This window comes from Phocoena sinus, chromosome 14, assembly GCF_008692025.1.
Source record: "Phocoena sinus isolate mPhoSin1 chromosome 14, mPhoSin1.pri, whole genome shotgun sequence".
Lineage (NCBI taxonomy): Eukaryota > Metazoa > Chordata > Mammalia > Artiodactyla > Phocoenidae > Phocoena > Phocoena sinus.
The window spans coordinates 59,727,243-59,739,834 of NC_045776.1; the positions used below are offsets into that span (position 1 = coordinate 59,727,243).

Consider the following 12,592-nt stretch of genomic DNA (forward strand, 5'->3'; position numbering starts at 1 on the left):
AGATCACTGAAGAAATCAAAGAGGAAATCAAAAAATACCTAGAAACAGGGCTTCCCTGGTGGCGCAGTGGTTGAGAGTCTGCCTGCTGATGCAGGGGACACGGGTTCGTGCCCCGGTCCGGGAAGATCCCACATGCCGCAGAGCGGCTGGGCCCGTGAGCCATGGCCGCTGAGCCTGCGCGTGCGGAGCCTGTGCTCCGCGACGGGAGAGGCCCGTGTATAGCAAAAAAAACACAAAAAAACAAAAAAAACAAAAAACCTAGAAACAAATGACAATGAAAACACAATGACCCAAAACCTATGGGATGCAGCAAAAGCAGTTCTAAGAGGGAAGTTTATAGCTATACAAGCCTACCTTAAGAAACAAGAAACATCTCAAATAAACAACCTAACGTTATACCTAAAGCAATTAGGGAAAGAAGAACAAAAAAACCCCAAAGTTAGCAGAAGGAAAGAAATCATAAAAATCAGATCAGAAATAAATGAAAACGAAATGAAGGAAAGGATAGCAAAGATCAATAAAAGTAAAAGCTGGTTGAGAAGATAAAATTGATAAACCATTAGCCAGACATAACAAGAAAAAAAGGGAGAAGACTCAAATCAATAGAATTAGAAATGAAAAAGGAGAAGTAACAACTGACACTGCAGAAATACAAAGGATCATGAGAGGTTACTACAAGCAACTCTGTGCCAATAAAATGGACAACCTGGAAGAAATGGACAAATTCTTAGAAATGCACAACCTTCCGAGACTGAACCTGGAAGAAATAGAAAATATGAACAGACCAATCACAAGCACTGAAATTGAAACTGTGATTAAAAATCTTCCAACAAACAAAAGCCCAGGAGCAGATGGCTGCACAGGCAAATTCTATCAAACGTTTAGAGAAGAGCTAACACCTACCCTTCTCAAACTCTTCCAAAATATAGCAGAGGGAGGAACACTCCCAAACTCATTCTACGAGGCCACCATCACCCTGACACCAAAACCAGACAAAGATGTCACAAAGAAAGAAAACTACAGGCCAGTATCACTGATGAACGTAGATGCAAAAATCCTCAACAAAATACTAGCAAACAGAATCCAACAGCACATTAAAAGGATCATACACTATGATCAAGTGGGGTTTATCCCAGGAATGCAAGGATTCTTCAATATACGCAAATCAATCAGTGTGATACACCATATTAACAAATTGAAGAAGAAAAACCATATGATCATCTCGATAGATGCAGAGAAAGCTTCTGACAAAATTCAACACCGATTTATAATAAAAACCCTCCAGAAAGTAGGCATAGAGGGAACTTTCCTCAACATAATAAAGGCCATATATGACAAACCCACAGCCAACTTCATCCTCAATGGTGAAAAACTGAAACCATTTCCACTAAGATCAGGAACAAGACAAGGTTGCCCACTCTCACCACTATTATTCAACATAGTTTTGGAAGTTTTAGTCACAGCAATCAGAGAAGAAAAAGAAACAAAAGGAATCCAAATCAGAAAAGAAGAAGTAAAGCTGTCACTGTTTGCAGATGACATGATACTATACACAGAGAATCCTAAAGATGCTACCAGAAAACTACTAGGGCTAATCAATGAATTTGGTAGAGTAGCAGGATACAAAATTAATGCACAGAAATCTCTTGCATTCCTATACACTAACAACGAAAAATCTGAAAGAGAAATTAAGGAAACACTCCCATTTACCACTGCAACAAAAAGAATAAAATACCTAGGAGAAAACCTACCTAAGGAGACAAAAGACCTGTATGCAGAAAACTATAAGACACTGATGAAAGAAATTAAAGATGATACAAATAGATGGAGAGATATACCATGTTCTTGGACTGGAAGAATCAACATTGTGAAAATGACTCTACTACCCAAAGCAATCTACAGATTCAATGCAATCCCTATCAAACTACCACTGGCATTTTTCACAGAACTAGAACAAAAAATTTCACAATTGGTATGGAAACACAAAAGACTCCAAATAGCCAAAGCAATCTTGAGAAAGAAAAACGGAGCTCGAGGAATCAGGCTCGCTGACTTCAGACTATACTACAAAGCTACAGTAATCAAGACAGTATGGTACTGGTACAAAAACAAAAATATAGATCAATGGAACAGGATAGAAAGCCCAGAGATAAACCCACGCACATATGGTCACCTTGTCTTTGATAAAGGAGGCAAGAATATACAGTGGAGAAAAGACAGCCTCTTCGATAAGTGCTGCTGGGAAAACTGGACAGGTACATGTAAAAGAATGAAATTAGAACACTCCCTAACACCATACACAAAAATAAACTCAAAATGGATTAAAGACCTAAATGTAAGGCCAGACACCATCAAACTCTTAGAGGAAAACATAGGCAGAACACTCTATGACATACATCACATCAAGATCCTTTTTGACCCACCTCCTAGAGAAATGGAAATAAAAACAAAAATAAACAAATGGGACCTAATGAAACTTCAAAGCTTTTGCACAGCAAAGGAAACCATAAACAAGGCAAAAAGACAACCCTCAGAATGGGAGAAAATATTTGCAAATGAAGCAACTGACAAAGGCTTAATCTCCAAAACATACAAGCAACTCATGCAGCTCAATGTCAAAAAAACAAACAACCCAATCCAAAAATGGGCAGAAGACCTAAACAGACATTTCTCCAAAGAAGATACACAGATGGCCAACAAACACATGAAAGAATGCTCAACATCATTAACCACTAGAGAAATGCAAATCTAAACTACGAGATATCATCTCACACCGGTCAGAACGGCCACCATCAAAAAATCTACAAACAATAAATGCTGGAGAGGATGTGGAGAAAAGGGAACCCTCTTGCACTGTTGGTGGGAATGTAAATTGATACAGCCACTATGGAGAACAGTATGGAGGTTCCTTAAAAAACTAAAAATAGAACTACCATACGACCCAGCAATCCCACTACTGGGCATATACCGAGAAAACCATAATTCAAAAAGAGTCATGTGTCAAAATGTTCATTGCAGCTCTTTTTACAATAGCCAGGAGATGGAAGCAACCTAAGTGTCCAGCAACAGATGAACGGATAAAGAAGATGTGGCACATATATACAATGGACTATTACTCAGCCATAAAAAGGAATGAGACTGAGTTATGTGTAGTGAGGTGGATGGACCCAGAGATTGTCATACAGAGTGAAGTAAGTCAGAAAGAGAAAAACAAATACTGTATGCTCACACATATATATGGAATCTAAAAAAAAAAAAAAAAAATGATCAGAAGAACCCAGGGGCAAGACGGGAATAAAGATGCAGACCTACTAGAGAATGGACTTGAGGATACGGGGAGGGGGAAGGGTGAGCTGTGACAAAGTGAGACAGTGGCATGGACATATATACACTACCAAACGTAAAACAGATAGTGGGAAGCAGCCGCATAGCACAGGGAGATCAGCTCAGTGCTTTGTGACCACCTAGAGGGGTGGGATAGGGAGGGTGGGAGGGAGGGAGATGCAAGAGATATGAGGACATAATGTATATGTATAACTGATTCACTTTGTTATAAAGCAGAAACTGACACACCATGGTAAAGCAATTATACTCCAATAAAGATGTTAAAAAACAAACAAAAAAACCCGACAGAAATAGATTACATTACACGGAATAAAAAAGTAATTCTGGAGTCCACACATATTAAAAAAAACTTCCAAAAAGGCAGAGGAAGAGAAGGGAAAGGTTATCTTTACAGGAGATACTAACTAGTAAACACAGAAGGAATTACAAAGAACAGAAAATTAGTATTTTACAACTCACACAGTAACAAGTGATTCAGGCAAGAATCAGGTACAGATGCAGAAATGCAAAAGCACTGTGTGAAGGACTCAGGGAAAGAAATGTTCAGAGTTTGAAAGAATCGCCCACTGAGGAGTCAATAACCTCGATGGAAAAGTGAGCTGACCCATGGCCACGGGACCGGACTCAGCATCACCAGGGACCCAAGAGCCAACATCGTGTTACCCCTGACGCAACCCAGGGACCTAGGTAGAGAGGCAATACTCTTGGCAGACAACACCTGTTTAACCTGAATCTAACTGTGTGACAGCGCTCAGGCAATTTCAAATTGGGGGGCATTCTCCAAAACCACCGGCTTGGCCCCTTCAAAAAGGTCCATGACATTACAGGTGAAAAGTCAGGGAAACTGTCCTAGATTTAAGATGGCTAAAGAGACGTGGTATTTAAATTCTATGTGCAATTCCCCACTGGATTCTGAGTTGAGGGAACATTATTGGGGCAATTAGAGCAATTTCAATTATGATACTTCTGCACCTCAAACTTTACGACTACAATAGTTCTCCAGGATTAAACAATTTGTAAAGTCAGCGCTGCTCCTGTCAGAGACCAGAGATCCACATCAGAGTGGTGAGGACACACTACAGAAGGCTTAATGTCCATGTAATTTCCTACATGTTAGTTCAGTAATTATGAGAAAAAAGGTACAAATGTTTGTAACCATGATCTAATGTCATTTAAAAATGAAATTTAGCGTAATTTTTAAATTCAACACTGAGGTGACACTAGCAAAACTGATCAGAATGGGACTATTTTTTAACCACATGGTACCATCAAAGTCATGGCGACATTTGTTACACAGAACATACAGAAACCTATCTTGATGGCAGCATAAAGTCAAAACTTTAACTCTACAGTAGAATTTTAGTGTGTTTTTATACAAAAGAACTTAAAAATTACCTTTAGAAAATCATGCAAGTGTTTAAGGACACCTATCCTGACTTCATCGAGGTCTTTTAAAAATCCATTAAAAATTGGAACCAGATCTGCAGCTGTCAACTGATCTCCAAGGATGACTGCAAGTTCGTGGATGGAGAAGGCTAAGGTCCTTCGAACTTTCCACTGCAGAAATAAAGACAACTGCGTGAGTAAGCTGATCACAAAGTCTTGGTACTTTAACTTTTGCACAATGTATGAAGGTTAATTTATTATATCTGAATGTTATTAATCTCAAGTTAAATCAGAATAAAATAGTAATAATAGATACCAAGTTTTAAATGCCTACTTTCTATCAAAAACTGGCAGAAAAATGCAAAATCCCTGCACAGTATATGTTATCCCCCTTTCACTTAGGAAGGAAAAAAATGCTTGGAGATCACTGGTGGTGAAGCCTGTGTAGCTCTCAGAGCACCAGATGCCCAATTTCCTGGCGTCCCACATGGATCGAAGGCTGGCTGGTGTGCCTCTCCCTGCACTGGCCCTCCGGACTCTGCACAGACTACCCTGGATTAAAAACAACCACAAAACTCGTTTTAAAGAACTGGCAATTAGGGCTTCCCTGGTGGCGCAGTGGTTGAGAGTCCGCCTGCCGATGCAGGAGACACGGGTTCGTGCCCCGGTCCAGGAAGATCCCACATGCCGCGGAGCGGCTGGGCCCGTGAGCCATGGCCGCTGAGCCTGTGCGTCCGGAGCCTGTGCTCCACAACGGGAGAGGCCACAACAGTGAGAGGACCGCATACCGCAAAAAAAAAAAAAAAAAAAAAAAAAGAACTGGCAATTAAAGAGATACAAGATTGGAAAAATCTCTTGCGGGCAGCCCTGGAACAGAACACCGGAACAGAAATGTGCTCCATTTACAGGAGACTTTATATGTCAAAAACATCTTTTTCTTCATGTGGCCTTAATTTTAAAAAGTTTACTTTCTTATTTAGTTTAAAACTTTACCTGCTGAGAAGCTGTTTAGACAAAGGCTTTATCCCCGCCCCCAAACACAAGAACCTGTTCTTGAGATAATATGCTGTACCCATGTTCAATGTATCAAATGGGAGAAGGCAGGATGTTTGGATAAGCCCTACCCATCCAGAGCCGTCCCCGTCACCAGCAGCTCCGAGAGTCCACAGAATAAAGGTGGAAAGCCACTCATACAGAGGGTGAAACACTTGTTGGTCTGTATGTTACACAGTTCCACCCCTGTGTGTCCCACGTCCAGTTCCACCCCTGAGGGCTGAGCAGGGATCACCTTCTCCAGAGGTCAGAGGAGGGACTTAACCTATGTTCCCAAGGGGACTCTTGACTTCCAACTTGCCAAGTCAACTGAGACACCGAGGGATAACCATTCACAACTCAGTATAAATTAGTCTCAGCAGATGCCTTCGAATAACTGAGAGATGAAGGTCGCTGAAGGAAAAGGGACTTGGGTGTATAGAAGACAGACCCAAGGGCGGGGGGAGGTGAAGTCGGCAAAGCCTGGGAAAACAGCCACAAAGAGCCACAAACGACCAAGGGTCAATGTTTCCCATTTCTTGTTTCTCAAACGGGTGGTGGTGGTGAGCACGTGTGCACAAACGGGCACGCACACACCCATCCACCTTCTCCCACCCGCACTGCGCTGCCCGCTGGGCCCAGACCCTGGCAACCCGAACACGACTGCAGTCCTGCTAAGGTTGAAAAATATCAGGGAGGAAGCATTTATAACACTGTTTCTGGGGTAAAAAGAAACCCTATATTCTCAAGAATTAATCTGCACGTAAACTTTAGACAACAGCAGCTTTGAGTTAGGAACCTCAGCAGGTCAAACGGGAAGCTAATTCTAGCACTTCAGACAAAAAAGAAGAGAGGCTGCTCAGGTGGAGGGAGGAGCCTGGACCCACGGGGGAGTGCTCTGGTGTCACCGGCAAGCTCTCTGCACGTGAGGGAGCGTGGACAGGGGCCCCGCACCTGCATGTCGGAGGCCAGCGTCTCGTAGGTCTCGCGCAGGCAGTGCCAGTTCTGCCGGCCCAGCGTCAGTGCCACGCCCGGCAGGCTGTACGCGCAGTGCTTGGCGATCTCCGTGTCCACTGTCTGTGCCCGGGAGGGGTCGGTCATGGAGAGATACTGATCCAGCAGGGCCTGGGGCACAACGTCCTAACCAAGAGAGAGTGCAGACTTTGTAAACTAGGCACACTTGCACCTCATACAGTAGTGAAAAACCAATCTCCAAGTTTCAGGTTTCCAATAACTGAAAAGAGATAAGAAAACATGCTGAGGGAGATACATGTATAAATGAATAAAAGCAGCTTCAAGGAGGAAAACAACAAACAAGATCTTAAAACAGAAAACAGTTTAGAGGATGATGAGAGCTGCTTACTAAATTTAAGAGATACATTAAAAATAAGATCAGCGCCTTTCAGTGCTGGCAGAGATTGCAGAGTCTGAGGTAACCTACTGAATGAGGCTAACCTAGTGGATGAGGCTATCCTAGCAGATGAGGCTAAGCAGGCCCTCTTCTGCACTGTCACCAACAAGGATCTTAAAACGACAACAACAACTGCCTTTAGATGGAAATTTAGCAATTATCTATAGAAACTTAAAGTGTACATACCTCTAACCACTTGTATAAATGTGAGGACAAGAAGAACATATCTACGATCTTGCTTATGTATGCGAAATATAGCTTTGGAAGGAGCTACAAAATAAAGATAAAACTGGCTGCTTTAGGGGAAAAGCAAAGCGGGTGCTGGAGGAGAAAAGCTAAGGAGGAAGCTGAATTCTGAAGTTTGTAAACGTATTATCTATTTTTAAAAAATAAAATGGAAATTCATTAAAGGAATGAGACAATCTGTATGCACTGGCTTGAAAAAGCATGTTTTAAAACACTATGAATACCAACTCCATTTTTAATAAATAGAACAAACAAAAACAAAGGACTCGCCCCCTTTGACCTAGGCAATCTACTTATAATAATGCACAGACAGTCCCAGGAGCAAAGCACAGGCATGATCACGATGAACGTGGCTTTACTTGTAATATCACAGCACACCTACACCTGGATGCCCGTCCCAGCCCTGCTCACGCGGGGCCGTGTGGGTGCTGTGCTGGGGGGGCGGGGGGGGGCGGCAGTCTGTGCTCCTGTGCAAAGAGCTCCAAGACACGACTCTTTAAGAAAGAAAAGAAAAAAGAAAGACAGGCGTCACCACATTCCAACGACCCCACACGTAAAGCCTCCGATTCGAGTCACCCTGCCAGCCGACAGCACTTTACAGCGGCTCTGGGCCGCACTCCCACGTTCTCCTCTCTGAAGTCAAGCTCTGCCTTACAATCCTTGGCAACTCAGGCATGAAGACCCGGGCGCGATGGCCTGGCTCTATGTGTCTTTGAAAGAGACAGGTGCACGCCGACGCGCGGGCGCGTCCGCCTAGGCGCGCTGAGGACATACAGGAGGACCCAGGGTCGCGGTCACCCTGGAGGGGAAGGGGTCACAGGTGTGAGAAGAGGAAGATTTCTGCTTATATTTTACTCGACCGCTTGAATTTTCTTATCAGAAGTATGATAGATCAACCCTCATTTTCAAAACATTATCAGAAGGGCCAAATTTGGTGAGAAATGGGTTTAAAAGTGGACTTAACAACACCCACACAAAGTAAAGAGTTTTGGGTCACCTACCTGCACTTTAGCTCTCCTTTCCTCATCGGGGCTAAAACCACCACTGGTGCCCGAGTCTGAATCATCATGAATATAGCGAAGGGCGGACTCCATATTCTGTTGGGAGAGAACGGCCACGTGAAGAACTGTCCTGTCTGTGAGTTCCCTTCATTTAAACCATCTTACTAAGTTACTCACCTTTCAAGGCCGCCAGAAGATAAGAATACGTACAAATTCTTCATGCTTTTAAACATTTATAAACAGACCTAAGACCTCATAAGAATTCCCCTGCCTTAAATCAAACTTTCAGAATAGGTTGCTAAAGGTATGAAAATAAATTCCAGAACAAATGTAATTAAAAAGTAAATTTAGAAGTAATTTTGAAAAGGTCCCAATATCTAAAATTAGCTATCAATAAAACAGTATTTAGAGGTTGCTTTAGGCAACTGTTGTATGGTATGTCACACACAGTTTTTCTTCTACTATTTCTATTCCTGGCTATTTCTAATTTCACAAACATACTGGGCTGGCCCAAAAGTTCATTCGGGGTTGTCATGCGATGTTACAGGAAAACCCAAACCGACTTTCTGGCCGACCCAATACTTTTGTAACAGCCCCCACCAACCCCAAAATGAAAACAAAACACCTTCTAAAACTCAGATAAAGTACTAAAATCTCCGATGATGCTAAGTGGGCAGGGTTGCATTCTGAAGCCCTGGTTTTACGCAAGATTTCTAGCTACACTGGGTGTCACCTAACAGAAAACAAGCCAGGAATCCACCGGGGCCCTGGGACCCCCGTGCCCCCATGCGTATGAGGCCCCCCTCCCTGAGCTCAGCGTCCAGGCCGCTCTGACCCGAGACCACCTGCCTCTGGCCACCAGCATGTGTTCCTTCTCCCGCCGACACACACAAGGGATGAGAACTACTGACACCGCGTGGTGCTGGCTTGGTGGGGGGTCGGGGGGTTCGGGAAGGACGGTGCAGGACACAGGCAGGCGGGCTGGTCACAGTACCCACCCGCACACTCCGGGGTCCAGATAATCCCGCAACACGGCCTCAAGTCCCGGTCTTCCGCTCAGAACACCGTGCTGCTCGCTGCAGTGAAATGGTCCCATCAGAAACAAAGCACCCCTCCAAAAAGAAAAGGGAAGAGTTAATTACTCTTGATACAGGGCTTTGTCTCCAGCAAGATTATTTCACTGCAGTGAGCCACACCCACACCGAAGCTGCGGAGTGGTCATGTAGACAGTCCCGGGCTGACTATTAACTCCAAGCTCTGGACATGACACTCATGTCACAGAGACAGGACGTGGTGACGATGACTTTTACTTTATGCAGAAGGGAGACGGAGAAAACCAGCGACAGACAGGACGTGGTAACTGGGCCGTGACGAGCACCACGGCTGCCCCGCAAACGGCACCGGGGCCACCCAGCTCACTGTGCACGCCCTGCGGAGCCCTCACCTCGACGGTCTCGCTCGTCAAAGGCCCGGCGGTGCCGTGGTCAAGTCTGCAGCCAAGGAGCTCATCCTGCGGGGCCCTCCGGGCAGCCTCGCTGGCCTCGTCGCTGGTGTCCAGGCTGGAGGCGCGCAGGGCGGCGGCCAGCACGTCCACCTGCGCTGTGGGCAGAACGACAGGCCTGTGAGCGTGGGGCCGCGGGTGCCCGGGCTCTCCCTGTGCAGGGTTATGGGATCAATGAGACGCAGTGCTTTTGGGACACTGCCATCGAAAAGCTGGAAAAAACCTCTACTGTGGTCAATCATTAGTTCTCCGAGGGCAAAAAGTAGAAAGCTAATATGCTTTCATGAGATTAAAAACGTTTACCCACTACTGTACATTATTCTGCGTTAGTATGAAAAGAGAGATGCTATCTAGTCAATTTCAGGGTCAGTGAACTATGTTTTGGGAACGCATGAGCGGGACTGGCGAGGCTTACTTACTAAGCTATCTTAGCAGGAGAGCCGTCACACAGACCCTGCCAACATAAAACAAGGGGAATTACAAAGATTTCTGTGGCTGTTACATTTAAACATCTCATATCTCATTCCGGTTTATTTTACTTTTCTCTAATTCTTTTTGAAAGTGAAATGAGTGACTTGTCCCAAACACAGGGATCCCAAACAAGCCCTGTCTCGCTCGCAGGAAACCAAAATGACAGATAACCAAGCAGCAGCCCTGAAGTGTGGCAAATGGCATCGTCTACGTTTTGAGTTACATCTTCTTTATGAAAGTCATTCAAAGTGAAGATAAAGCATTCTTCCTTCCCCCCAACATAAATGAGGAATTTAGCAAAAAGAAATTGTGTAGCATTACTTCAAGTAACAATCCACCTGGATGCTCAAAATATAGGAATTTATAAAGTTTACCTGCAAGTTTATTTAGTACAAAGATTAGAAAGTGTGCTCCCACTCTACTTAAAGATTATTAAAAAGCAATCAGTATTTTATTAAGATAACCTATTACCATGCTATAGCATTTATAAAATTCTAGTTAAGTATACAAGGTACCCAGCAAGAGAGACACAAGAAACATACAGGATGATGACCTAACTGAAGGTGTCTCATCATGAAAAGTTACTCACGGAAAGCATCCTCATTCTTTTGGGGATTTCAGCTGCAATTTGTACTAACCTAATCCTTTACTCACTTCAGCTCCCCTTTTAGAATCCTCCAAATTTCCACAATGAAATCACAGCAGAACTAAAGGAGGCTGACGGCCTGGAACATGCTTTTTGCCCCCGTAGACGCAGGCGGGGGGTGTGAGGGTGGGCTCCCTCACGCATCGCGACCTGTTCCTGGGAAGCCTTTCACAGAACACGCCTCACACCGGCCACCAACCTGAGTAAACGACAGCCTCCTCCTTGTCTATGTTATTCTGTACCTTTAGGTTTGTACGTTCACAAAAGTTTCAGTGAGTCACACTGAGGTTACCTCCTTCAAAAGACTGGTACAAAGGTCATGAGGACGACCTCATGCCCACTCACGGAGAGCCCGTGGCCCCGGAGAACCCAGGCTTGCCTGAGACTCAGCAGATGGCTCCCCACGACCAGCGGAAGGAAACTGAGGCACAGGCCTTCACCACGTCTGCGTTTTCCTCACGATGCGGGCGGAAACCCCAGGATCAGAGCCCACGCGGTCCCTGGTGACTTGCGCTCAGAATCGGAGACAGCCTGGAACCTGGAATTTCCTGCCCCCCCCTGAAGTGCTGGTCTGGCTGAGCTCACCCTTTCCATCTCTGACTCTCGCACACCGTCCTGGAGGTTAGTCACAAGTTCCTAACAATTTCTTGCTTACAATCAACGAACAATATGATTTTTCGGACCACAACTGCCCAGTGGACCCAGTTATTCCACTGGCCCCAACGAAACTGGAGGCAGCTCTGTACTTGCTGGCCTGGCCAGCTCCCCTCTGCAGTCTGTGAACTGGCCACAGCCAATCAAACCGGCACCGGTCACTATTCAGCCGTGGCTCAATCCTAAATCAGCCTGGCGATGCCACACGCCAGAGAGTTTGGAAAAGGGGCTCTCTTTCACCTTCTTCCCATTTTACTACCCCCCTTTCTCTCCTTCCACATAGGATCTACTTCTGTCCCACAGCTGAGAAAGGGCCTTCTTTTTCTGACAGGAACATCTCATTCTAGCTCCTGGAAACACTTAAGTTTTTTGATTAGAGACCCACAAAGAAAAAAAAAATTAATCTATCAATGCTTCAAAGAAGGTAAGAGTTAAATTGGTATGACTGTGAAGCAAAGGCTGCCTTAGAGGGAAAAAAAAAACCCAACGCTTGCTCTTGTTTCCCATGACCTTCCCACCAAACAGCATGGAAAAGAACAAGGGACCCAGTGGCTCGTGAAAGCAGAAACTCGACTCTGAGGGTCCACCCCACCCTGACGGTCCCCTGCCCCCAGTCAAGAATACACACACGCAACATAACTAGTTGAGTTCCTGGCCAGAACTTAGTTTCCAATTTGGGGTTAATTCTGCCTTTCAAAAAGGTAGACATTCTCTGACAGACTGCTCACAACCACAGATTAGGAAAGAAAAAGCACCCACAGTTAAGGTACACCCTTCAAAAACCCAAAACACCTTCTAATAGTATGAAAAGTCAGAAATAGTTACTACAATTAACACGGGTTCAACATGCCCTCATGCTCAGGAATTCTGCAGCCGAAGCCCTCCCGCCCCCAGCCCTG

General features: G+C 44.7%; 1 protein-coding gene across 4 annotated transcripts in view; it reads right to left on the reverse strand.

The window, feature by feature from the left end:
* Window positions 1-12,592, reverse strand: part of PPP4R1 (protein phosphatase 4 regulatory subunit 1) — a 62,205-nt gene that overhangs the window by 10,794 nt on the left and 38,819 nt on the right. For all 4 annotated transcript variants that reach the window (XM_032603451.1, XM_032603450.1, XM_032603454.1 and 1 more), the window contains 4 exons: window positions 9,866-10,020; window positions 8,422-8,517; window positions 6,718-6,903; window positions 4,741-4,902 (listed from right to left, as the gene is read on the reverse strand). In XM_032603451.1, the coding sequence (XP_032459342.1) occupies window positions 4,741-4,902; window positions 6,718-6,903; window positions 8,422-8,517; window positions 9,866-10,020 (599 nt within the window). The remainder of the gene's footprint in view (window positions 1-4,740; window positions 4,903-6,717; window positions 6,904-8,421; window positions 8,518-9,865; window positions 10,021-12,592) is intronic.